This window comes from Ananas comosus, linkage group 3 (assembly GCF_001540865.1).
Source record: "Ananas comosus cultivar F153 linkage group 3, ASM154086v1, whole genome shotgun sequence".
NCBI lineage: Eukaryota > Viridiplantae > Streptophyta > Magnoliopsida > Poales > Bromeliaceae > Ananas > Ananas comosus.
The window spans coordinates 14,492,274-14,519,049 of record NC_033623.1 but is presented as its reverse complement, the minus strand read 5'-3'; the positions used below and the strand labels follow the sequence as shown (position 1 = coordinate 14,519,049).

Below are 26,776 nucleotides of genomic sequence, written 5' to 3'. Positions count from 1 at the left end.
ATAGAAACTTTTAGTTTAAATTGTTAATAAAATTTATTTTTCAACTATAATGTAAATTAAATCTAAATTTTAATTTTAATTTTAATTTTAATTTTGTTAAATATTTTTGAACTTTAATGATGTTTTCACTATCGAACAAACAATTTAAATTTAATTTAAAAAATAGAAATATTTTATTTAAATAAATAATAAAAGTTAGCTTTATACATACAGTATAACCTAAAATTTAAAATAGGTTAACATATTTAAACTTTCATGGTATTTTAATATTAAATTAACAATCTGAATTGACATGTACTACTCATCTAAGTATAATTTTTTTTCTTTCTAAAATTTAAATTTGAATTTACTATATACAATTATAAAGTTTAAGCTCAAATTAAATTATAAATTCAATCTATGAAGATTTGGTAATTGGCTAGTATTTATTTTTCAATATTGCCTTTATTATTGATTTTGGTTGGTAACCTGATGTGCGGGTTACTATTTTGTAAAAGTCAATTTGACCTAAAAATATGAACGATTAGATTTAGTTGAGCTGGTGTATTGAAGTATTTCTCTTATATTAATCATATAATATATATGAAACGCTACTTCAATTTGATACTTTGTGCTAAAATGACACTTGCGTGACTTGTAAAAGGATCACTCTAATAAAAATAATATATATACATTTTGGATAAAAATGTACAAAACTTGTCTAAACTTTGGACTATTTAGATTTGACTGTCTAAACTTTTATTTGATTTTACTATCTAATTTTTTAATTTATCTAATTAGAATCAGTTAAAGACACTTCAACTTTAAAATTTAAATATACTGTTTATTTTTACAGACTTATAGTTGTTACAACTATAAGTTTAGTAAAGTAAGTAAATAGCTTAAATTTTAGAGTTAAAATATTATTGACCGATTTAAATCAAATAAATAAAAATTTAAATAATACAATTAAAATTTTAAAAAAATTGATAGCCAAATTTAAATGATCTTCATCATATAAATTTATAAATTTTTACTTGAAATAAAAAAACATTTGTTTCTGAATAATTATAATATAATAAAAGAAATTTCCCCTCGTGATGCACAAAAAAGGCCCAGTCCACAAGATTCGTCACCGTTATCTACGATTTTTTTAAAAAAATTCTAAATAAATAATGAAAATAAGTAATATATACCGCCTCCACCAATTAGTTGAGCATATCCGAATTCGCCCGTCGCAACGGCCTCATTCGTCTGCATTTTCAATTTCGAACAAGCCCCTCATTTTCTTCCAAAAATATCCCAAAAATAATTTTCCCCGAAACTAAAGCCGTGGGCTTAAACCCCACGCCATGTGGAACGTTGCAGTATATAAACCCGAGAGATTCTCTTTCTTTTCTCCGCACTCATTTATTCGCTCTCACTTTCTCTCTCCTCCGTCTCAATTCCTCTGCTTCAGAAGACATAGAAGAAAGGTGAAGAGTCGAGGCGAGGCGATTGTTAGGGCGATGCCTTCGTCGTCCTCCTCTGCTCCGCTCGGCGAAGAGAAGAAGAGCGAAGAGGCGTTTCGACTCAGCGAGTCCACCTTCTTGGCCTCGCTCATGCCGAAGAAGGAGATCGGCGCCGATCGCTTCCTCGAGTCCCATCCCAACTACGATGGGAGAGGCGTCGTCATCGCGATCTTCGGTAGGGTTTTCTCGATCCTTCTTGTTTTCGAGAAGTTCGGCGATGCGTTCGATTCGAGTCCGATTGTGTTTTTGTGGAATGTTTCTTAATGCGCTTGATTCGATCTCGATTTTGTTTTATGGCTTCGATTGCTTATTCCAATCCAACCTCGTATATGATGGGAGAATGCGTCCTTGTTGCGCTTATCGGTGAGGTCTGTTTGATCATTTTTGTTCCGAAGATTTGAAGAAGTATGAAGATGCTTTTGATTCGACCTGATTGCGTTTAATGGCTTGTTTCTTGATGCGTTTGATTTGATTTTGATGTTGCTTTATTACTTTGATTCTTCTTACGTCCGTTCCAGAGTTGTCCATAAGTCTATTGAAACGTTTCTTGCGATTCAGATTGTGTTTTATTCTTTCTCGACGCATTTGATTCGATTTTGATGTTATCTTTGGATTTGCTCGCTTCCTTGAGTCTCATTGTCCATACAATGGGAGGGGCGTGCACATCGCGATCTTTCGTAGGGCTTTCTCAATCCTTCTTGTACCCGTTCCAGAGTTTTCAGGAAGTCCGTTGGTGCGTTCAATTTGATTATGATTTAGTTTGATGTCTTCTTTTCTTGAAATCGTGAGCCCATGAAAGAGCATGTAGTTGATTACTTATTTTGACCTGTTGATACCTTAATAAGGAAATTAACATTCCTTTTCTGTTTAAATCTTTGACAGATTGCTGTACATGAATTGTTTGCAAGAAGTCCATCCTAACGGTTTTTAGGAAGTCCATTGATGTGTTTGATTCAATCTCGATGTTGTTTTATGGCATTTTTCCTTCAGACAATGAAATATTCAAAGATCACATCACCTATTTTATTTTTTTGTTATTTTCACGGATTGTGTCGCATGTGTAATCATTCTCCCTTATCAGAATTGTCCACATTTCATTCAAGATAGTATAAGAATCTATTTTATGCTTCAGATTCTGGCGTTGACCCAGCTGCTGCTGGCCTACAGGTGACGTCAGATGGCAAACCCAAAATCATTGACATACTCGATTGGTAATTGTTTAATTTGAACTTCTGTATGTTATTAACAAGCAAACTAAAATGCTATCTATTGTGACCATCCGCTGAATTGTGCGCTTTGTGATGCAGCACAGGGAGTGGAGATGTTGATACCTCCAAAGTGGTGAAGGCTGATGCTGATTGTTGTATTGTAGGGGCATCAGGTTCATGTTCTGTCTTTAAGTTAAATGAAAGAACAATCCTAACAAAAACTGGTTTCTCTTCTCATTTTTCAGTGTCTTATTATATTAAATAAGGAGGTTGCAATCAAGATTTTACATCTTTTCCTCTCCTCCCTAATGTTTTAAAATGGCATATTATCTATATAAATTGTTTATGATTTGGTTCGTAACTATGTTACACTGATGCGGCTTGAAGACAGCCGTGTCTGTGCATGACACGTGTCGTCCTGCGCATGTTCACTGCGAGTCTGGATATATTCCAGGAAAAAAAAAAAGACATGGAGAGGACTTGCATGGAAGTAGGTCTGTCAACTAGCCGAACACACGAGTAAACGAGCCGAACACGAGCTAGCTCTTTAAAATCCAGCTCGTGTTCGGCTCGTTTACTCGTTTATTAACGAGCCGAACGCTAGCTGGGCTCGCTAACAGCAAATTAGGTTGCCAGCCCTACTATTAGGTAAAAAGTTGGAAGAAAATTAGAAAATTAGAATTTTAATCTAATAATTAAAATTCACAAAATATAAGTCTCTTTACATTTAGGTTGGCCTAAAATTTAAATTGTAGAAATTTATATTTTATATATATATATTTATTCGAGTTGAACACAAGCAAGCTGACTCTAGCTCGTGTTGACTCATTTATTAAATGAGCAATCGATCTCGAGCTCATTTTCGAGCCAAACAGAGCTGGCTCGCAAACAACGAGTTGGATAGCTAGCCCAAGTAGTAGTTTCCTACAGTAAGATTTTATGTGCTAAGCCTTTATTGATATTTAGGAACACGGCTGTTTGTGAATCCCTCATGGAAAAATCCTTCTCAAGAGTGGCATGTTGGCTGTAAATTAATATATGAACTCTTTACAGATACTCTTGCTTCTCGGATGAAGGTACATCACAGGATTTAATTTATTCATTCTATTGTTCCTTCATTCTATTGTTCCATAGTGATTTTTATTTCTTTGCGAGTTGCATAACACTAATTATGACAGAAAGAAAGGAGGAAGAAGTGGGATGAGAAAAATCAGGAAGCAATTTCAGAGGCTTTAAAGCATCTCAATGAATTTGACAAGGTTAATACTAACGGCTGGTTGCTTTATTGGATTCTTCTTTCAATCCTTTGTTCCTTTCTAGTTAACTTATGTACTATTTCCCTTCGCTTCCACTTTATATGTTGATACATGTAAACAATAGATGTACTATTTGTCAATGTTTACACTCTTTTATACCTACCCCTTCAAGAAGACCAGGGAATGTTGTCAGTGTTACATCGATAAATTGAGAACAAATCGTACATATAATGGTTCATTCTAACGTGTTGTTTATAATGCTGAAAGGCAAATTGATATGCAGGAAGCACCTGTATATACTGTCCATTTTATATAAAATTAAAATATTCAAAGGCTAAATTGCTCAAAACACCCTCTAATCTGTGCAATTTGCACTTTGCCACCATTTAAATATAAAAATATCAATTTAAGCCCCCTCAATATTAGTTTTTTAGCACTTAAATGACTCAACATTGTTCGTTCAAGAATCTTTAGGTCGTCGTAAAATATGATCTGAATTAATACCATTTTTATGGTAGACCATTTCTAAGACTTCCTAACAATTCCTGAATGGAAAAATGTGATGTTTAGGGGTGAAGTGCTGACAGTCTAAACATTAAGGGTTAAATGTAGGTTTTTTTCTCAGGCGGACAAAGTACATAATGACAGAATTTTCGAGGGAATAAACTTAAAATGCAGTGGTATGATTGTATTTTAAGTGAAATGCAATGGCATAAAAGATTCAACAATGTAAAGGGATGAGAATCTTTAATTTTATTTTAAATACTATATTAAAATTTATAGAAAGTTTAAAGTTGATGCTAGAGCCTATAAGACATTTAAATTAAGAAATAACTAACTAATGAGCATAAAATTATGATTTCTTCACATCTAATTTGGTTTCCTAGTGTTAGCCAATTATTGACATGTGATGCATAACCTCCTTATGCATACCTTTTTTTTTATTTTTTTATTTTGGGAATAGCCTGTCTGTAGCTTGTGTATACCTTGAGTAGATGCAAAAATTTGATCGGTAGTACAGAAGATTTTGTTGGCGTAAATTGAAGGGTCCCTCAGTTTGTACAAAAAAGACGCTGAATGTTGGGGTTGTCTCCAACTATTCTTCAAGCAAAAAGAATCAATTGCATGCCCAAAAAGACGCAATTCAGTCCTGATATTTTGGACACTGCTGTGTATTTCTAGATTTGGACTTGATACTGCTGCTCTGTTTGCTTTTATGTTGCTCAGGAACATACTGAGATGGTTCTAGCCTTCGGTATGCCAATATTTCAACTGTAGTGGTTTAACAAAATTACTTGTGGTGAACATGTTTTTGCAGAAGTACAGTAAAGCAGAAGATATTAAGTTAAAAAAGACACGGGAGGACCTCCAAAATAGACTCGATTTCCTTAGGAAACAAGCAGAAGTAAGAGTAATTTTCTTTGTCGAGGCTGTAATGTTATTTTTCTTTACTTGTTTAAAAAAGTTCTAATAATTTTCACTATAGAGTTATGATGACAGAGGACCTATAATAGATATAGTTGTCTGGAATGATGGTGAGGTATGGAGGGTTGCTGTAGATACACAGTGTCTTGAGGATGACCCAGGCTGCAAAAAACTGGCTGATTTTGTTCCTTTGACAAATTACAGGTGTGCGCAAAGTTGTCATATTTTCTTTTGCCGATTTCTTTGTTATGTAATGCTGCAAATCTCAGTATTTTTCTCTTTAGCTTCAGTTAACAATATATCTTGCTTATATATTATCATATATCCTTGAATTATATAGTATTAGATTTATTAATTTTCTAGTGGAGTTGGTACAATTGTCTGCCTTCTTTTCTTCTTCTTGTTGTTCTTCTTCTTCTCCTCCTCGTTTTGTTTCCTCTTTAGCTGCTGCTCCTGCTTCTTCTGCTGCTGCTGTCCTGATTCTGCTGCTTTTTCTTCCTTTTCTGCTTCTTCTGCTACTACTACTGTCTTTTCTTCTGCTGCTGCTGCTGCTGCTTCTGTTCTTCTGCTTTTGCTACTTCTATTTCCGCTTCTTCCTCTGCTTCAGATTCAGCCCTTTCTTCTTCTTTTTCTGCTGCTGCTGCCATACTGCTGCTGCTGGAGGCAGCAATTTCTGCTAGTGTTGCTTCTTCTTATTCTTGCTGCTACTGCTGCTGCAGGAGCAGCAATTTCTGCTTCTATTGCTTCTTTTGAATATGTTGTTATCTCAAACCACTAATGCATAATGAAAAAAAGAACATTCATTTTACCATTATACGGATTCTGTAACTGGAGTATATACATTATGTTGGAAATTCATCTGTAGGATTGAACGGAAGTTTGGCGTATTTAGCAAACTGGATGCTTGCTCTTTTGTTACGAATGTTTATGATGAAGGAAATCTTGTAAGTATAGTAACTGATTGCTCTCCCCATGGTACCCATGTTGCTGGTATTGCAACTGCATTCCATCCCAAGGTACTGTTAAATGATTTAATACTCTTTCTTCACTTTTTATTTACAATTTTTGTCTTTAACAATTTTAAGAAAGCAATATTATGCAGGAGCCATTGCTAAATGGAGTTGCACCTGGAGCTCAGTTGATTTCCTGTAAGATTGGAGACACACGCTTAGGCTCAATGGAAACTGGAACTGGTCTGGTTCGGGCATTAATTGCTGCAGTGGAGGTAATTAATTTATTTCTAGATTTTGATTTTCGAAGTGAAATTGAGGTCACAAGGTTTTAGATACTGTTGAATGTTTATTTTTCAGTGCTAAAATACCTCTATATGATGTAACTTTCTAAAATTGGTAGCCTTTTCTAAGTCTTTCGTGGCTTGATTAAGCACTTCACATCTTCTTATACTTTATTGTCTACTGATAGTCTGATTCTAATGTTACCGCTGTGAAACATAGCTCACTGTTGTATGAGCTCTGTGCACAGAATTAGGGCTCCAAGGGCAGTGAGAATCCATAAATTGGCAGTAAATTTATGGCTAGAACAACAACTATTGGAAGGGTCTTAGATGCAAGCATAACTTGCATATGTCTCTTGACATGCCAAAGCCTCATTTGTCATCTTTGCTGTTTCTTTGGTTTTCCAAACACAAATTCTATGTGATTGGATGTGCAGATGAATAGACTTCTCAATTCTTATGTTGGTTAGCTTAAGGTATGCTGACCATATGCGATGCAGTGTCTTTTTGAAAAAAATGAAGAGGCAAAAGAAGTAAATGAAAAACATTATTAAGTTTTTGTGATTGTGTGCAATCTGCCTTCTCCTGATGCAGAGAAGATTTTATCAGTCGCGTCTAGTGAAACGCACCTCCACCCCTTTCTACCATAGGATAGCTGTAATGGTTCATTGAGATTCGTACTAAGTGCTATCCAATGGGAGGGAGTGGTGTGTCTCACTTAGACGCCTCCGATAAATCCTTTTTCCCAATGCAATCCACCATATAGACTGTGCTTAAGAAATGGCAACAATAATAAATGTGGTCTATGTTTTTTAAAGCACCATGTTGGCTGAATAATAATGTATGATAATTGCTTTTGCTGTCTTCTATCTCATGTCAAAATGATTGAGGACCAAGCATGTTAGGTCTGCTTTATGTACTTGTGTGCACCATTTTTCTTTTCTATTGTCGCATATAATTACCATGTCTACCTAACCTACTTGTGAATTGAATAGATTGTGTAAAAGGACATCAACTCTTGACGAAATAACCCAAATAATCTGTCGAATCGGTTCTCCTTGCAAGTGTTTCATGTGTCTCTGTTGATCAAAATTTGGGTACATGCACAAATGATTTACAAACAACATAATTGGTTCCTCTCTGCTTTTGAAATAAGTTCCTGTACACAACTTTTGGTTAGTTGAAATTCATATTCAATTTTTCAGCACAAATGTGATCTCATCAACATGAGCTATGGAGAGCCTACACTTCTGCCTGATTATGGACGATTTATTGATCTTGTTAATGAGGTAGGCTCTATAATACTTTGTCATTATTTATGTCCATTGTGAATTCTCTTCACCAGTTGTTTCTAATGGTTTAATATTAACTTGATATCTTTTTAAAGGTGGTAGACAAGCACCACCTGATATTTATAAGTAGTGCTGGAAACAATGGACCTGCACTAAGCACTGTAGGTGCACCTGGTGGGACTAGTTCAAGCATAATAGGCATTGGTGCATATGTCTCCCCTGCAATGGCTGCTGGGGCTCATTGCGTGGTTGAACCTCCATCTGAGGGAATGGAATATACATGGTGATGCTCTAGTTTTTTTAATAAGATGTCACTGTGTTATATTGTTATTGTATATAGTTTTCTATTATGTTATTTGTAGATGTTCACTTTCCTTTTGTTTTTAGAGATTCTGCCTTTCAACATTTTGCAAGTGCACAAGAAGGTCATTTACCTTTCCTAGTCATATTTCAATATCTAGATATTGTTCTGGTCAATATCTGTCCTAGGATTTGATTGAGAAAAAAAGAATTTAGAGAACTTTTTGCTAAGAAATGGCGTGTACACTGCACATGATTATTTGTTAATTATGTGAATAACAAAGATTGGCTAAAACTAGCTAACATATGAATATTCTTAGGCTGTTTTGCGTAGTCCTAGTTTTTATGCATACTCCAGAGAATCGTGAAGGAGTTCTGATAGTCCTCTAAGCGAGGATTTAAGTGCCTATCAGCATGAGCGGTATCCACTGTGTTATATCGTGCCAACAAAATATCGGCACTATACAGCTCCTGTGCTGATAGCACAGTTCAAAACTTTCTATTCTTCAAATTAGTAAGTAATTTTCTCAATAAAGTTCAAAAGATTTGATAAAGATGCATAATACACATATAAAATATTTTGTTGCTAAAGAAAAAAAAAATTTTATATCATTATGTGTCGGTATGCATATCTTTTTTGTGACAGGCACGCATTGACATGGTCCGGCACGCATCATGCTGGCAAGTTTTATGCACTACGGCACTTAAATCCTTGCTTCTAAGTTTTGACAAAATTTGCACATACATGTGGAGAACAACTGGCATGTATTTGCTATATTTTCTTGATGATATAATTGTTTCGCTGTCATGTCTACTGTACGTGCATCTATTTTTTGGTGCTATTGTGGACATGCACCTAGCTGAGAAAATTGCTTGTTTTTGGAGAATCCTTTTTAATGGATTCAAAGAAACAGGAGCTGCCAATCACAGTTACTTTTTCTGCTGCTTTGCTTTGAATTGAGACAACATATAAATGCTTACATTGATGTAGAGAATACAAATTACCTTTGAAGTGTTTTCTTCCATTTGTAGCCAGGTGTTTTAAGTAAATGCATATGCTTTAACTTATTTCTCTATTTATCCCCCTCTTCACTTCGCTGCTTGTTCTTATAAATCCTGTTTATAATGTGTGCCTCAAGTTAAACATGTTACTCTATCGTGTCTTTTGGCAGGTCTAGTCGAGGTCCTACAGTTGATGGGGATCTTGGTGTATGTGTAAGTGCGCCTGGTGGAGCTGTGGCTCCTGTACCCACATGGACACTGCAGCGCCGTATGCTTATGAATGGAACTTCCATGGCATCTCCCTCTGCGTGTGGTGGGGTAGCCCTTCTTATTGGTGCGATGAAGGTTGTGTTATCCTTTTCAAGTTGTTTTGTTCAATGGGATCTCCGCTCATTTCTCTAGGTCGGAAAAGAATGTGAAAAGGTTACGTCACATACCCAACATTTGTCTTTCAGGCTGAATGTCTTCCTGTGAGTCCATATGCGGTACGAAAAGCCCTGGAAAACACTACAACTTCTATTGGGGATGTGCCTGCAGATAAACTAACAACTGGCCATGGTCTTTTGCAAGTTGATAGGTTAGCTTCTCTATTTTGGGTTATCAAATCGTGCTTTGAATGCAACTTTTTTTATTTTGAATGCGATATGAACGTTACATCGCTTTCATGCAGGGCGTATGAGTATGTTCGACAAGCTAAAGGCTTTCCATCTGTCTCCTATAGAGTTTCAATTAATCAAGTTGGAAAATCGAGTGAGCCATTTACCTTTTTTCTCTCAAAGCTAGTTGCTTCATTTTGAACTTATTGAACAGTGAAAACTCTTCTTCTTTTTCTTGTAATCAGCTCTTAATTTCATTACAATCAATGAATTCTGTTTGTTACTAATTTTATCTACATTTTGTGTCTCTTGATTGAATTTAATGAATTTTGCTCTTTGTATGGAGACTATATGTGGACGTTTATGGAATAATTTTCGAATCCCTGCTTAATGATAGTTGAGAACAGAATTTAGTGATAGCTCTCTTTGATAACATCTGGTACAACTTGCAGCACCTATATTACGAGGAATCTATCTAAGGGAGAGTACTGCTTGTCTTCAAACCAGCGAGGTAAGATAATATTTTTGTTTATGTGAACAGCATGTCCCTGTATTCTCTCTCTTAGCATGGTCAATGTTTTGATGATTTAGTAGTTGATAAAGATCTTTCTATATCAACTACTAAATAATGTATTTTGCATTCAAGCCCTTAATGTTGAATTCACTAGAGAAACTTTTGCCAAAGGAGATTCATAGTGCTCTCTATAATATAAAAAGAAGTCCAAAGGCAACAAGTATAATGTGAAGTAGTGACTTTGACTGTCCAGCATTAAGATTTTTTTATTGAATTTATTGTGAAAACTTTTGTTGTAAAATTGCGAAAATATGTCCTATCTATTCCAAGATTTAAAGTGTCGTCCTATATCGTATGATATGGGGCTGCACCTACCTTGTCCGCAATATGGGAGCACGGTACAGGGGTGGTCCCCGTTGTGTATCGCGCGAGATAGCGCGATACCCAACTACCCAAGCGGGTCTTACCACGGTGCCGACCGTGCTAATTATTTTTTCGTTGGTTTTTTCTCTCTTTCCCCTTTCCCCTCAACGATGCCGCCACCTTTTTTGTGCCCACCGATGTGTTTTAATTTTTTTTGTGGTTTTTCTTCTTCCTCCCTACTGTGCCACCCCCATCTCTTTCGCTGATGGGTTTTTGGTTTTTTTTTGGTGGTTTTTTTTCTTCTCCCCTGCCCTTAGTTTTTTTAAAAGTTTTTTTGGTGGTTTTTTTTTTGGTTATTTCCTTTTCCCTCCCGTCCATACTCAAATGGGTTTTTTTTTTTTTTTCTCTCATCTCTCTATATAGCTGTTCTTGATGAATCTACAGTTTATGAACTTGATAAGATTTTTTTTTTTATGATGGCTTTTTTTTGGTTTTTTTTTTTTATCCCCCCTCACCTCCGCACCCAATGGTTTTTTTTTTCTCTTCTTTCCTCCTCTCTGATGCCTCCCTTGATGGTCCTCTCCCCTCCTTGGTGGTTTTTTTTTTTCTTCCCTCTTTTTTTGGTGGTTTTTTTTTTTTCTCTTATGGGGTTTTTCTTGGATGTTTTTTTTCGTTCCCTTTCCCCTTTCTTTGGTGGTTTTTTTTTTATTCTTCCCTTATGAGTTTTTTTGGATGTTATTTTTTTCTCTCCCTTCCCCCCTCTTGATGGTTTTTCTTCTTCNTCTTTATAAAGTATATTTTTTTAGTAATATCTTTTTAAATATTTCCTTTATGACATATGTGCTAATCTTTTCTCACATAATACGCACGTTTTCTCAAATATTATGAAATACATATGAAAAATAGTTATAGTATAAATGAATTAAAAATATATAAAATTTATTTAGAGATAAATTAAAGTTAAAAAAATAATTAAAAAGATATTACTAAATTTTGTTTAAAGTTATTCTCTCCAACTGTTGCAGTTTGAACTGCTGTCAATTTAAGCGTAATTTAGCCTCCTTATATAGTTCCTACTACAGAAATTAAAATTAAATATATCAAATCAAATATGAAATTTGTATTTGCATACAGTTCTGCAACCAAATGATCCTTAAAAGAAAACTTCTTATTTTTACAGTATTAATCGAATAAGCATATCTTCAATCATAATCTCATGCTATTATTAGTAATTGTCCCACAACTGGCAACTACTATCGACACATTAATAGCAAAGTTGTGGTGGATATAAGATGCCATCATGGAAATAACTCAATGAAGTAATTTGGTTAGTGTGGATACAATATTTAGTTTGTTTAGCTCAAAATAGATGAATCGAGAATGTGTACTTTTGTTTTCGTTTTTCCATTATCAACAAGACCACGTTGTCACACGTAAGAACATATATATCTTGTAGAGTGAGAAGAGTTAGCAAGGAAAGGACTGAAAAAGAAAGAAGGCTCAACTTAATTGGCATCAAACGTGACTCACGTATATGTATAGGAACCAAAAATGAATTGAATAATTTGGATTGGGGAAGTTTAAATTTGAAGTTTTAAAATTTGAAAAGGGAAAAAGCTAGAATAATTTTAATATAGTGTTTCTCCTAATCATAGGACCGGCGGAGTTTCAGCTTTTGCCAGTAGGACCTGTGGTGGTTTTTTTTTTTCTTTTTTTTTTTTTTTTTTTTTTTTTTTTTTTCTTGGGTGGTTTTTTTTTTGCTCCCTTCCCCCCTCTTGATGGTTTTTCTTCTTCCCCCCCGATGGGTATTGTTGGGTAGTCTCTCTCCCTTGATGGGTTTTTTTTTTTATGGTTTTTTCTTTCTTCCCACCACCATGGGTTTGGTGGTTTCTCCCCCCTTCCCCCATCACAATAGTCCCTCTCCTCCTACCCCCATCCCCCGTCCGTGGGATTTTTTTTCTTTTTCTTTTGGTGGGCTTTTGTGTCCTTTTCTCCCGCAGTAGGAATCTTTTTTTTTACCTTTTCTTTTTCTTTTGTTTTTTTTTTTTGTTTTTTCCTTTCCCCCTCCCTTTCACATCCGATGGATTTTTTTTTCTTTCCTTCCCCCCAGGTTTTTTTTTTCTCCTCCCTTGATAGGTTTTTTTTTCCTTTCGCCCCACCCCTCATAGGTTTTTTTTTTTTCATTGGTTTATCCCCCTTCCGATGGATCCTTCCTCCCTATGGTTTTTTTTTTGGTGGTTTTTTTTTCTTTCCCTCTGCCTCCATGGGAATTTTTTTTTGGTGGTTCCTTCCAAACCCCGATCCTGATGGATTTTTTTTTTCCTCCCCTCCCCCAAATCCCGATGGTTTTTGTTCCTTCCCCTCCCACTATGTCGTCAGTGGGAATTTTTTTCCTTTTTCTTTTGGTGGATTTAACAATTTTTCTTTAATTTTTTAATAATTTTGTTATTATTGCAAGCAGTTTTTTCGTTGTAAAGATATAAATTTAAATAATTATTGTACTCGTGAATTTTATTATTGTATTTTAATTTCTATTCTCTATGAGGTATAGTTGTACCTTACATATAGAAAAGCTTACCACTATATTAATTGACGAGTATAGTAAGCTATATATGTAGATAATATTCATAATTATTTGACTAAAACTTTCAAAATAATATTATAAGAGCTTATTGAGAAAAAAAAAAACTAATATAAAGTCGTGCCAAAACGTGCTATTAGGAAGTCATGCGTATCTATCGGCACGTAATCGTGTCATGTGTCGGCACGGAGGCATGCTTGTGCCGTACTATGCGAGGTAACCATCGGCACACCTCCGTGTTAGGGCACTACCCCCTGCCACCGCAATCCTTGATCTGTTCTAGGATAAGATTGCCTTTTTTCTTGATGTAGAATTGTGTTGCTTGAGTTTTTTTTTATCATTCTAGTTGTACCTTTGTGTTGATATGATGGAATGTCAGGTAGAAGATTTTATATTTTAATGTTTTTGGATTTCCTCATTCAGAAGTGTAATGTTTCTTCTATAAATGCGATACATTTACCTATTCATTTGTGTTCTTGATGTGTAGACAGCTGCAGCAGCAGAATTTGTCTCAGAGGCTACTTTCCACTACATTCTATTTACCTTCTATTTTCCTTCTATTTTCATACTTCTCTTCTTCTGTTCCGCTATAAAACTGTACCATACCCTTTTCTTTGTGCAGTGGACTGTGCAAGTTGACCCAAAGTTTCATGAAGATGCCAGTAATTTGGAACAGTTAGTTCCATTTGAGGAGTGTATACAACTGATTTCCAGTGATAAATCGATTGTCCAATCTCCTGAGTATCTTCTATTGACACACAATGGACGTAGTTTCAAGTTTGTATTCTTTCTACCTTGTTTTTCCCCTTTCATGGTGACATAATATCATATGGTTTATACATAAATGCTTTTGAAACAGCAGAAGAATGTCCATTATACTTTTTGGACTACAGATGCTCTCATCATTATCATTGTGTCCTGATATTCTTTACTGCTGCAATTGTTTCCTACTCTTCTCAATCCTATCATTCCCTGTTATGTGATATTTCAATTCAAACCCATTTACTGGTAAATGTTCATTAGTGGAATAGAATTTAATTTGATGCATGAGGATTTCCAACAGGATATTGACTTTTGATGCAAGTTCTTTCTTATTACACTCCTATATCTACTATTTCTCTTCTGACAGTAAGAAGCTTTTTCATGAGTTGGCGCTTGGCAGACTACGGGCTTCAGTAGGATGGATAAAAAACCAAGATATTTTTAAGAAGATTTCCTGTACTTAATTGACTAAACAATGGATACATCGTTTGGGATAACCATCTGTGCAACTACTTCCCATCTTTGAAAATTACATGTTAGGCTCATAATTAAACCTGCAGCCAGCTATAGTCGTGCATCTTTGTAACTCAAAACTTCTCTTTGATGCTAGAAGCTGGAGAGTTGTACATAGAAGCCTTTAGTATTATTGAAATTTTCCATTAAGTTTCTCTAGCTAGAAGCTGGAGAGAGTTGATTTGGTTTTTGCTGTCTGCAGAGAATCAGCATGTTATATGGGTTTCTACCACATACCTTGCCCGTGTAGTGTAAGGAACATTCTAAGAAAATTGTCATCTACCTAACATTATTCTAGGCTCTTAAGTAATTTATGAAACCTGGATGTGTCCATACGGATCTTGGAAAAATTATTGCTTCAGTTGGTATATGACATTTCTATTTCCAACATATGCAGCATAGTTGTGGATCCTACTATTATTAGCAATGGGTTGCACTATCACGAGATCTATGGCATTGATTGCAAAGCTCCATGGCGTGGTCCTCTTTTCCGTGTACCAATCACTATTGTCAAGCCTCTTACCTTGACTGGGCGGCCACCAATATTTTCATTCTCAAATCTCTCATTCCGACCAGGTGATAATGCTTTTACGTCAATATTTTATGCAAACATAAATATGATTTAGTGATTGCTGCAGTCAGAATAGAAATGGTAGATTTGCTTTTCACATAATGCTGTCATTGGATTCATATCCAAAATACATACTGTTATTGCTTATCTAGAGCTGTGCTAGTAAAGTAGGTATATATATATATATGTGTGTGTGTGTGTGTGTGTGCGCGCGCGCTTCAATGTTCAAAACGTTGTTCATGTGCTTAACTCAGATTTGGATAGTTATAGGCTATCGGTAACTGTCATCCATACAACTTCCAAGGTAACTTAATTGTTCTTGATAAGAACCTTCAGTTCTGCTTCTTAAATGTGTTCTTCCTATTTTATTTTGCTTGTTAGTGTTATATGCTTTTTCTTTTTTGCATGACAATGTGCACCCATGTTCATTAGTATGACCACTGTGTTTTGAATGCGTATGGATTCTTATATTTTTCCATAATGTTATTAATAACAGGCGATATTGAAAGGAGGTTTATAGATGTGCCGCTTGGCGCTACATGGGCAGAGGCCACGATGCGAACTTCAGGGTTTGATACGGCCCGGAGATTCTTCATTGATACTGTTCAGGTCCAGAACATCATCCAGCATGTAGAGAAATGATCAAATGATATGCTATTTTCTCCTTGGATTTTATTTTGGCAGCCTAATAAATATGCAAAATTGCGCAAGGACTCCTGCAAAGCTTCTATTTCTGTTCATATCCCTATAACTTGTTTTTATCTCATGGTATTTTCCAGGGTATACACGCAAAAACCTCTCTTATATGGATCTTGCTGGGGCACACCTGCAAATGAGAAAGGTTTTTGGGAGTAGGCATGTAAAAACAACTTCATAGGGGTTTTTTGTGCAACTTCGCATATTGCGAAGGGTATATTATGCCAAAAAAAAAGAAAGGAAAAAGGAAAAAATATTGTATCCTTCCATTTTATAACTGCATGCCTTAACATTCTGCTTAACAGATATGTCCGTTGGAGCGGCCTATTAAGTGGGAGGCAGTTGTCACGTTTCCTTCTCCTTCTCTTAAAAGTTTCACTTTTCCCGTCAAAGGTGGTTTGACGATGGAGTTGGCTATTGCTCAGTTCTGGTCTAGTGGCATAGGTAGTGATGAAGCTACCCTTGTTGATTTTGAGGTACTTCAGTTTGCTGGAATAGTTCAATTATTATCAATCACATATCATCTTAGATAAATTAGATACTTCATAAGACTTCTCTATCACAATTCATATTTAGGTATTGTTTTCACATGGTTGCTGGTTGTGCATTATTATTTTGTTTCTTCGCCCTTCTATTTGATTTGACTACATGGAGTATTTCAAGCTTGTCTTTAATTGGAGATTTTCACTGTTTTATTTAGGGAGGTTATGGTTTAGCAGGTTGACATTGATCATTTATTTAGGTAGTTTATTACCTGAAGTGAAATTTTATGTATTATTTTGTTTCTTCGTCCTTAATTTAATGAACACTATGTTTTTAAGACAAGTTGATTTGTTTGTTGAGGTCTTTCTTGTGCCCTCAAAATGAGGGATATATAAAGAGGAAGTAATATGCTTCTTGTCTTTACGATTGTCGTAGTGCAAGCTTATGGTTTTTCTAGTCCGTCACATATTTCAGCATTTATAGCTGGAGACACCATATTTTGCTTGTAGATGCATAGATGAAAATTCTTTTGCAGCTTTCCAAATTCACATGAATATTTAGAGCTCCCAAGATGGAAATACAAAATTCATGCGTCAGCTATTTTTTAATTTTTCATACTTGCTCTTTTTATTCTTATTCTGCTACCCATTTCCCAATTTCCTTTTCATCATAAAGTATTGTCATACCACTGGCGCAAGGTGTGCTGGTGTGCCATTGGCTTGGTATGCTAGCTTATCTTGACAAAGACTACCCTCTTTTATATGTCACCACGGTGGCACGGGCTTATCGGTATGAACGGCATGGGCAGCATGTGCCGAGCGTGCTAGACCATGTTGACTGGGATGGAAAATTCTTGTTAAAACAAAATCAGTTCATTGGATTACCATATGATCTAAGATTTGCTATGTGGGCCTAATAGAGGGAAGGATTAAGGATATCAACTGTGTGGTTATCTTGTAACTGAAGCTAGACTTTATCCAGTTTCATTGCTTTGAAATATACACGTATTTCTGAAAATATAGCATTTTGAGAAATCTTAGACTCAACTTGGTTTATTTTGACTGACTTTCTAGATTGTCTTTCATGGAATAAGTACCAATCTAGAGGCAGTGGTACTTGACGGAAGTGAGTCACCAAGACGACTTGTTGCTACATCACTCTTGGCATCTGAGAAACTTATGCCTGTTGCTACCCTTAACCAGGTAGGAAGATCTATTAAAATTTTATAGTCACCATTTGCTATTGTGAATGAATGTTATTCTTGCTATTGATCATGTTTCTTCTCCTTTTTTTTAAAAAAATTATAATGACATTGCGCAGATGAAGCTATCATATAGGCCTGTGGATTCTAATCTTATTTTGCTTCCTGGAAATCGTGATAAATTACCTTCTGGCAAGCAGATTATGGCGCTGACGTTAATGTTGGTTCCTAATTCCTTTCCAAATTACTTCTACTCCGATTAACATTTTTTATCTCTAAATTCATGTGCTTTGTGTACTGTTTGCAGTTACAAGTTCAAGTTGGAGGAAGGAGCTGAAATAAAGCCTTGCGTCCCCCTACTAAATAACCGAATATATGATAATAAATTTGAATCTCAATTTTATATTCTGTCAGATTCTAATAAGGTCCTTTTCTTGACCATCACTGAGTAAATATTCATTCAGTTTGGTTATCATTCTTATGTGAGTTATTGTCAGTTTGTCACTGACACACACACACACGCATATATATTAGACCAATATATTATCAGCAAGCTAATTATTTGAATTTTTCTTAAAAATGACCTTGATTTCAGAATAATATTATTCTGTCTATGAATTTGTAATATCTTGAGCATCTGGTTGCACATGACCCAAATTTTTAGCATCGTTTCTGTTTTTTCGTTTCCGTAGGGCATACATCTACAATTTACATAACAATGAAATATGTATAAAGAGTTAATAACTTACTAATTGCCTAGCTGCTGTCGTTTTATAGTTTTCTTATGGTTTAGCGATGGAAGGTCTTATGGTTGTTTTTAATTACCATATAAGTTGTTTGTAACATGTTGGGTGATTGGATCATTGGAACATGTGAACTGACTGGAGTGTCCTTAACAATTTAGAACGACCAAATAATTATATTATCGATAAGTTGTAAGTTCCTCAAATTGAGGATTATAGTTGCCGGGAAAGATTTAACAAGATGTGAACCATCCTAATTGCCTAACTGAAGGAATTTCTGTTGATTGTAAACTTTCTTCTGATACTTTACAACTGGGGGCTGTATTGGCCGTTGATGCAAGACTAATTTTAGTTACTCATATGATACTAGCCGTACCAATTATTTCCTGTTTTTCGAGTTCCTATGTTTAAGATTATAGTGGCTCTTAAGTTTCAATTTTAGGTTTTACTTTGACACGAACAGTGACTTGAAGTTGGAATCCCGGAGGATTTACTTTGATATTGAACCAGTACCTAATATATAAGCAAAACTTGAGGCAAACCAGAAAGTCATACTTCTCAACGATAGGACTGTCAGGAATTGATCTTAAGTCTATTAACTGATACTTTACTAAGAATCTGTGTCATGTTTTAATGCCTTTGCTAAAGTCTTAGTCAAGGATTAAAGTGCTGTGGCACGGGGTTGCGCCGGAAACTTGCCGGCACGGTGCGTGCCGGGCTGTGCCGATACATGCCGGTCAAAAAAATGTGTGCCAACACGTAATAGCATGAAATATTTTTTTTCTTTAGCAACAAAATATGCCAATTATTTATTATGCATTATTATCAAATCTTTTGAACTTTGTGAAGAAAATTACTTACTAATTTCAAGAATAGAGAGTTTTGACTTTTGAGTTGTGCTATTGGCACGGGGACTGTATCGTGCCGATATTTTGCTGGCACCATATGACACGGTGAATATGGTCAGTACCGATGGGCACTTTAATCTTTGGTCTTAGTATAGTACAACAGTCACTCCCTGTGCAGACTTCATGCAAATGACGGTAGTTTTCTAATGGTTCTGTTGCAATTTCATTTTTTAATTGGAGGCTTATTTTTGTTTTTTTTTCTTTTTCTTTCATAGCGTGTTTATTCAACAGGTGATGTCTACCCTGATTATGTAAAAGTTCCTAAGGGTGATTACACATTACAGCTACATATAAGGTATTACTTTTTGCAACAAATGTTTCAGCTGTATGATATGTGGTTCTTCTGTGGAAATCTTTCCTTTATGTTATGGATATTTTACTCTGTTATCAAACTCTCTTTCACGTGGAAGCATCATCCGCAAGTGCAAGCTAATCGTAGTGTGAGGCCTTCGCCATCCCGCAGGCTTAAAGCTGCATATTTAGTAATATAATGAATTTTTTGGGAGAAATTATGTGAACAATGAGCTTAACAGATCTCTTTGAAAAGTATAAACTAGTTTCTTACTGATGGTTGTCGTTACATCATTTGCCTTTTTGAAATTTCAATTAAATGCTTATTAAACTACTTAGGCATTTGTCATGTTTTGAGAAACTTAATACTTCTATTTATGGCTTGTAGTTTCAGCAAAAACTTTCAAACTGCAACCTGCCTTGTACTGCCAGTTGAAACCAACCCCAAAACAGATCATTTTGCCAAAGAAATTTGCTCACTAATTAGTGGATTTGAAATATTCATCCATTATTTCTCTGTAATTTCAAAATTCTTCTCTAGATCTAGTGAAGTAGTCTCCCTTAACTAGTGTACAATTTTACCAAATCTGATCGTTTGAATGTATAACCAATTTAGTAAAACATTTCACAAAACAATCCAAAGCTTTTTTTTTTTTTTTTTTGAAAAAAAAGGCAAAAACTTTGAAATTGAACAGCCATTTTAATTATTCTTCCCATTTCCGCAGGCACGAAAATATTCATTTCTTGGAGAAAATGAAGCAATTAGTTTTATTTATTGAAAGGAAGTTAGAGAAAAAGGTGAGGCTATTAATAGGACATTCTATTCTATTTTATTCTGCAATAAGGGGCCGTTTGGTTGCATGTAGTTGCAACTGCACTGTAGTTGTAACTGCATGTAAATGCAAATTTCGTGTTTGGTTTAATGTATTTAACTTCAATTACTGCAGTAAGAACTGCAAGAGGAGGCCCAACTGCAGCAGTTCGAACTACACCCAAATTGGCCGCAGTTCCAACTACAGCAGTTGGAGAGAGTAATTTTAAATAAAAGATATGCTTACCTCAATATTTTTTAAATAAAAAATATATATTTTTTTTACATTGGAGGTAATCTCACCATCATATATATAAAATAATAAAATATTAAAAATTATTTCTCAACTGCATGTAACCAAACAAATTATTTATACTTGCAGTGCTTTCTACTACATCCAACCAAACAAGATTCATGTAGTTATAACTGCTGTATTTCCAACTGCATGCATCTCTAACTACATTGCATTTATAATTATATCTAACCAAACGGCCCCTAATATGCATGATTGTGCACTTTTATTACCATTGAAAACAATAATTTATCAGATCTCACGGTAAATTGTAAATGCAGGATCACATTCAGTTGAGCTTTTTCTCTGAACCTGATGGTCCCATAATAGGAAATGGCGCCTTCAAGTCGTCAGTTTTAGTTCCTGGGTATAGTGTACTTCTAATAGTTTATTTTCACTGACTATTTCGTGACCTTCTCTGAACTTCCCTGTCTTGTCAGTTTGCCGGAAGCATTTTTCGTCGGCCCACCATTGAAAGAAAAACTTCCAAAGGTACTTTTATTTGTTTCCAATTGGATGAAAACTATCTATTATCGTATTGGTTTCTGGTTAGTTATTTGTGATAAATGTACTGTTTTGCAGAATGCTCCACCTGGAGCGGTATTGCTTGGATCAATATCATATGGTACAGTAACACTGAACAATAAGAACGACACTAAAAACAACCAACAATCTCCAGCATCTTATCACATTTCTTATCTTATCCCATCATCCAAGGTTAGAATGCTTGTGTATCACATAACTGTTTTTTGTCTTTCTTCCCGTTAACATTTATTATCATGAGGCTAACAAGCTGTGAATGAACTGGCCTAAGCTGTGAATGAATGCTGCCTCCAAGTTTTCCGGCTTGTCGTGATAATACGTTGACATTTATTATCATGAGGCTAACAAGCTGTGAATGAATTGGCCTAAGTTAGTTTATTGTCTGATTTAATCCAAGTCAAAAGCTCCATTTCTAGCTCCATTTGTGTAAATTGCTCTGCTTTTCGCAAGTATACCAACTTTCCCTCAAAAAAGTAAAGCAAATCAAAGATACTTAATGCTGAGAGGTACAGTTATTTGTTATCAGAGGACCAAATAGTGAGGAGCATTGTACAAGGAAACAGCTATTTCGAACCTGGATTTTTTTGTTTTCACTTGAATATCAGCTACCTTTTCCCATTATACCATATTTGATTCTCAAAACCATTACTTTTAAGACATTCACATTAGTTGATGGATCTTTTGACTTAGTTTTAAGAGTTAATTTGTGTATGCTGGTTTACTACTGTAGCTGTTGATTGTCCTCAAAATATTTCATGTCTATGTTCTTTTTCTGCTGTGGATTCCTTTGAGTACTTAGAGTTATGGTTTATAATTGGTGTCATTGTTAGATTGTTAATTTGTTTTGGTCCATCGTCATGTTGTTCTTGAATATTTATTCAATATAGGCTGTACCGAAATAGAGCTTGTGTCCAATGAAACTATATGCAATCTCAACTAACTGTTTTGATGTATATTCATGCGTTATACAGGCTGATGAGGATAAAGGAAAGGGCACTTCTGCTTGCACCAAGAGTGTTTCTGAGCGTCTAGAGGAAGAGGTACTCAACTTACAATGTATACATTATGGGCTATATTTTGTTGTACAAGATATTAGTTGCCCTTATCCTGGATTGCCTTTTTTTTTCTGCTATGGTGTATCCATATGCTTGCATCATTAAAATGGAAATCATCAGTCAGTTGCTTTATTTTTATTGTAGAAAACTTGCTAGTAGTGGTCAATGAAGGTCGTTAGAGCATGCGTGAGCTTCCATTTTGGTTAGTTATTGATTGAGTGGTGGCCATGTAAATGGAAAGACCCACATCCCACTAGCATAAGCTTTTGGTTTTGTGGGAACTCACCATGTGTATTGAGCTAGGCCTTGACTGTGGCTACTGCCTAAAATTAGCTGGTGTCATCATACCTCCCAATGTTCTTTTGCTACGCCAGTTGAGTAGAAATGTTTCAAGTAGGCTTGCCACCATGTTAAAGCTCTTACGTTCCTCAAACAGGTGCGGGACGCTAAGATTAAATTTCTTTCTAGCCTGAAACGAGATACTGAAGAAGAGAAAGCAGTCTGGAAGGAACTTACTGCTTCTTTTAAGGTATTGATTCTTTCAGCTAGATGTTCTTTATGTTTCTGGATGTTCTTGTTTCATGTAATTTACAGTTGAAAGAGCATGGATATAAATTGAAGTAGCATATGATATAAGGTAACTAGAATCTGGTTGTAGTCTCTTCACCTTTACGAGTGTGAAATATTTTGTAGTCCAAAGAATATATAATCCTTGTTGCTAGTCATCCATGTTGTTTCTTTTTTTATAGTTCTTTTACCCTTACTTTATCACCTGTTGGCAGAGTCTGTTGTTGGACTTCTCCTTACTGGACATTTTATGCTGGCTTTCTAGTTGTTGCTGATGCTCCATGGTGGTCCGAGTTGTGATTTTTTTAATTATTTTTTCTATTCTTTCGATTTGCAAAATAGTCCGTTGTTCTTGTTAGGTTAGGTTTCATCATTCCTAGGATTTGCTGTTGGATTCTTGCACTTTAAGCAGTGTTTATCCCATCTTTTCGGAGTGAAGATGAATTTTCAGCATAATTAGGGTTATTAGTTACTTATGATAATGATACGACATGCTAGACTGGGCTTTTTTACAATTGCTGCTTTTTTTTTATTTCTTACTTTTTTTTGCCTAAGCTAAATAGTGTATCTATTTTTCGTGATGCTTTCTGTGTAATTAGTATATCTGTTGCTGATGACTATATGGACTTGTGATAGCCACTTAAACAAGGTCTGTTGTGAACCCACTGATAACTACTGTATTTTCCTCTATTTCGTTGCGTAAATGCTGGGTTGTCTGCATCAAAATTTAGTGGCTACCAACTTGGTTAGAGTTACCATTTTTGTTACAGGGAAGGGAAGTAAGGTAAAGTTAGGGACGTAGCGAAGAGGAGATTGATTTTGAAACCATTGTCATTATTTTCATAACCTGCATAAAGAAGAATTACCTCATGAAGTAATATCAATCAGATAAATAACTTTCATTCTAATTGTGCAGTCGGAGTATCCAAATTATACGCCTTTGCTTGCAAAAATTTTGGAGTCCTTGCTTTCAGGAGCTGCTAATGAGGACAAGTTTAGCCATAGTGAAGAGGCAAGCATATTTCATGTTGATATTCTAATGGTTAAAACTAATTCATTCTGTTCTTGTAATTTTGTTTCCTTCGGAGCTTCCTTTTTTCAGATTATTACTGCAGCTAATGAGGTTATAGATAGTGTTGATCGAGAAGAGTTGGCAAAGTACTTTTCTCTCAAGCCAGATCCTGATGAGGAAGAGGCTGAGGTGAATACTCTCTTCTCCATTTCTTTTATATTCTCGTCATTTTAACAATCCTAACTGGTAAGTGTCTGGAATAAGCTATGAGCTTGTTTTATATTCGGAGTATACCATGGGTTCATGTGCTGCTCATGATGCGTAGCCATGCTAAGTAGTGCTCATGGATTACGGGGATGATACTTCTCTCTCATATCACGTGAGCCAAAGTAAAGTGATATAGGGGATGTTCCACTTTGCACATCTTGATTCCTAGTTGGTGCCATTGAACATCTCGGGGATGTGCTGTTGTGGTTATTTTTCCGTTTTTCTTTTTCCCTACTTGTCACTGCCCCTCTCATTTTTTTTTCACACTTCTGTCTTTTCTTTTCTTTTCTTATTCTTGTGGAGGAGTCTTGCAATTATTCATTAGAAATGTAAGAATTAGTGATTTTCTTCTGAGTTTTCCTTTATTTTTTTTAAGACAAAACAGGAAATGAAAATCGTATATAAAAGGTAGATGATGTACTCCGCATACAATCCCTCAATTAAGGTTTTTGAAGAAATTTTAAATATTTTCATTAAAAAAATTAAGATTTAAGTCCAAAATAATTTTATTTTTAAAAGACCCATTGAGTAAAATTTACAATTTTGTTATCTGCTAGAAGTCATCCCTCACAAGACATGGCAATATAATTGTAATTTTTTTAAAACCTAAGAGTAAAGTTTAGAATTTTGAGATCCACTAAAGTCATCCCTCATAAGCCATGCCATATAAGCCATTATATGATAATTTTTAGTTGGCCATATATCTACTTACATTCTATTGCACAATTACTCTTAACTAGAAAGTCAAGAAGAAAATGGAAGCAACACGGGACCAATTGGCCGAAGCTTTATATCAAAAGGGGTTGGCGCTTGCCGACATTGAATCATGCAAGGTAAACTGGCTTCCTACTCATAATAATCTGGACAATGTCGTTTTAGCCCTAGTCTGATGTTTAAAAGCCTTTGATATTGCATATGGTTGGTCCTGTAACTTCTAGCTCGCTGGTCTAAGCAATTGACTGTTTCAAGCTCAGGATTTCACCTTGAGAAATTGTTAAGAATTTTTTTTTTTTCCTTCGATAAGATAAAAAGTGAGAAGCGTGTTGTGAAGGTTGATGGTGAGAAGTGCTATTGGGTTTGTAATAAGAAGTTCTGGGTTTTTGTTTTCGCTTTAGGGAAAAAAAATAGCTTTTGCAACACAACTCAATTAATTTCAGTATGCAATCTTACATTTTGTGCAGTATGGAGATAATTATGTTATGCATCTTTCAACTCTTTTATCTTACTTGGATGCAAGGATTTAAGTGCCTATCAGCACGGGTCTTATCTATTGTGTCATATCGTACCTACAAGATTTCGGCACGATACAGCCCATGTTGATGGCACAGCTCAAAACCCTCTATTCTTCAAATTAGTAAATAATTTTCTCAATGAAATTCAAAAGATTTGAGAAAGATACATAATAAACCATTAGATTGTTTTGTTGCTAAAGAAAATAAAAATAAATATTTCATGCCATTATGTGTCAACACACGTATTTTTTATCACCGCCTGCATCAGCACGGTCCGACATGCACCGTGCCAGTAAGTTTTCAGCATGATTCTGTGCCACAGCACTTAAATCCATGCTTGGATGTGCTTTCAACTATCTATAATGTAGTCCTTTCTTGTTGCAGGTTGATCAGCCGGCAAACAAATCTGACGAAGATCTCGGGCAAGCTGTCTCTCTTAGCAAGGCAGGTGATCAGTCAGATATATTTGAAGAGAACTACAAAGAGTTGAAAAAATGGGTGGATGTTAAGTCTGCAAAATACGCCATGCTCGTGGTGGTGCATGAAAGACGATGTGGAAGACTTGGAACAGCATTAAAGGCATGTTCTTCTTCGCGCTCTAAGAATGGTTTTCTATTTGTTTTCCCTTTCGTTATCTGTTTGAATTTTCTTTTATCAAGTGCAGATTTTTGTGAAGAATAAGATCATACGAAATATGTTCGTTTGCCCACTAACATTACTTCAGTAAAATATTTTTATCGTTTATATGCTGTTGATGGTATCCTGGGATAAACTTGAAGTTTCACGAAGGGACCAGATTTTATGAATGTATTGTGTTTTCATGATGGCAGGTACTAAATGATGTGATTGAAGACGAGTCTGAGCCACCAAAGAAGAAGCTCTATGATCTCAGGATCCAACTGCTTGATGAAATCGGGTGGGCTCACGTAGGCTCCTATGAGAAGCAGTGGATGCATGTGCGCTTTCCTTCATGCTTGCCTCTGTTCTAATTCCATCTCTATAATTTCCATGTTTGTTTACTGTATACCAAAATTATTTATTCGTCAGTGTAGACTAATAAGTATTTATGTCGTCACCATAGACTATGAACGATCAATATTAGCCATCTATTTAGGGCTACTGCTGACATCTATTAGGAGTGAGGCTTAGGCTCTGTTTGGCCGCGCTGTCGCATGCCCGTTTGCGGTGCATGACCGCGCAAAAAAGAGGAAAATTGGGAAGCTCCGATGTTGGAGCTTTCCCAAAAAGCATTGCGGGGCAGCCTGCTCATGGGCCACACTGCAGGGCCAAACAAGCCCTCTTGTCGGATTGCCGAGTGATATATTTCCCTTCATTCATGAGCTGAAACGTTTGAAAATGTTTTGTAGGATTTAGCTATAAATTGGAACACTGATGACATCGTGTCATTGTCGCATTTTCACTGACAAATTGCTCTTTATGCACTCCCTAGATACCTCAAATTTGCACTGAAAACTTTTACTCATACCTTTTTTAATGTTTGTTGGGCTGTGTATGTAGACAAGCTGTTTCTATTTTATAGGTGTATATGTTGCTTTTTCTTTCTTTTT

At 35.5% G+C, this 26,776-nt stretch overlaps 1 protein-coding gene across 5 annotated transcripts; it reads left to right on the top strand.

Annotated features, from left to right (window-relative positions):
• LOC109708163 (tripeptidyl-peptidase 2) lies at window positions 1,246-26,776 on the top strand. Of its 5 annotated transcripts, XM_020229788.1 has the most exons (35): window positions 1,274-1,665; window positions 2,623-2,701; window positions 2,798-2,871; window positions 3,665-3,774; window positions 3,877-3,957; window positions 5,273-5,359; window positions 5,441-5,583; window positions 6,245-6,395; window positions 6,482-6,604; window positions 7,819-7,902; window positions 8,001-8,188; window positions 9,378-9,552; window positions 9,663-9,784; window positions 9,878-9,957; window positions 10,256-10,314; window positions 13,749-13,778; window positions 13,884-14,038; window positions 14,934-15,112; window positions 15,604-15,716; window positions 16,109-16,279; window positions 17,360-17,488; window positions 17,607-17,707; window positions 17,795-17,912; window positions 19,354-19,433; window positions 20,155-20,227; window positions 20,814-20,899; window positions 20,973-21,024; window positions 21,115-21,249; window positions 22,047-22,115; window positions 22,567-22,659; window positions 23,614-23,709; window positions 23,800-23,898; window positions 24,717-24,809; window positions 25,593-25,787; window positions 26,039-26,776. In XM_020229788.1, the coding sequence occupies exons 1-35, from the start codon at window positions 1,332-1,334 to the stop codon at window positions 26,195-26,197; spliced, it is 4,116 nt and encodes a 1,371-aa protein (XP_020085377.1). In that variant the 5' UTR covers window positions 1,274-1,331; the 3' UTR covers window positions 26,198-26,776. The 5 variants fall into 5 exon arrangements, 4 of the variants coding, with proteins under 4 accessions (XP_020085375.1, XP_020085377.1, XP_020085378.1 ...); XM_020229786.1 differs by having other exon boundaries at window positions 1,272-1,665; window positions 13,749-14,038; XM_020229789.1 differs by lacking the exon at window positions 13,749-13,778 and having other exon boundaries at window positions 1,275-1,665.

What these genes read in the sequence shown, in the direction of transcription:
- LOC109708163 (XM_020229786.1), top strand. Translation starts at nt 1,332, where the DNA reads ATGTGGAACGTTGCAGTATATAAACCCGAGAGATTCTCTTTCTTTTCT. An exon ending in CGTCGTCATCGCGATCTTCG is followed by an intron (nt 1,666 to 2,622) that starts GTAGGGTTTTCT and finishes TTTATGCTTCAG; the next exon opens with ATTCTGGCGTTGACCCAGCT. An exon ending in AACTTACTGCTTCTTTTAAG is followed by an intron (nt 22,660 to 23,613) that starts GTATTGATTCTT and finishes CTAATTGTGCAG; the next exon opens with TCGGAGTATCCAAATTATAC.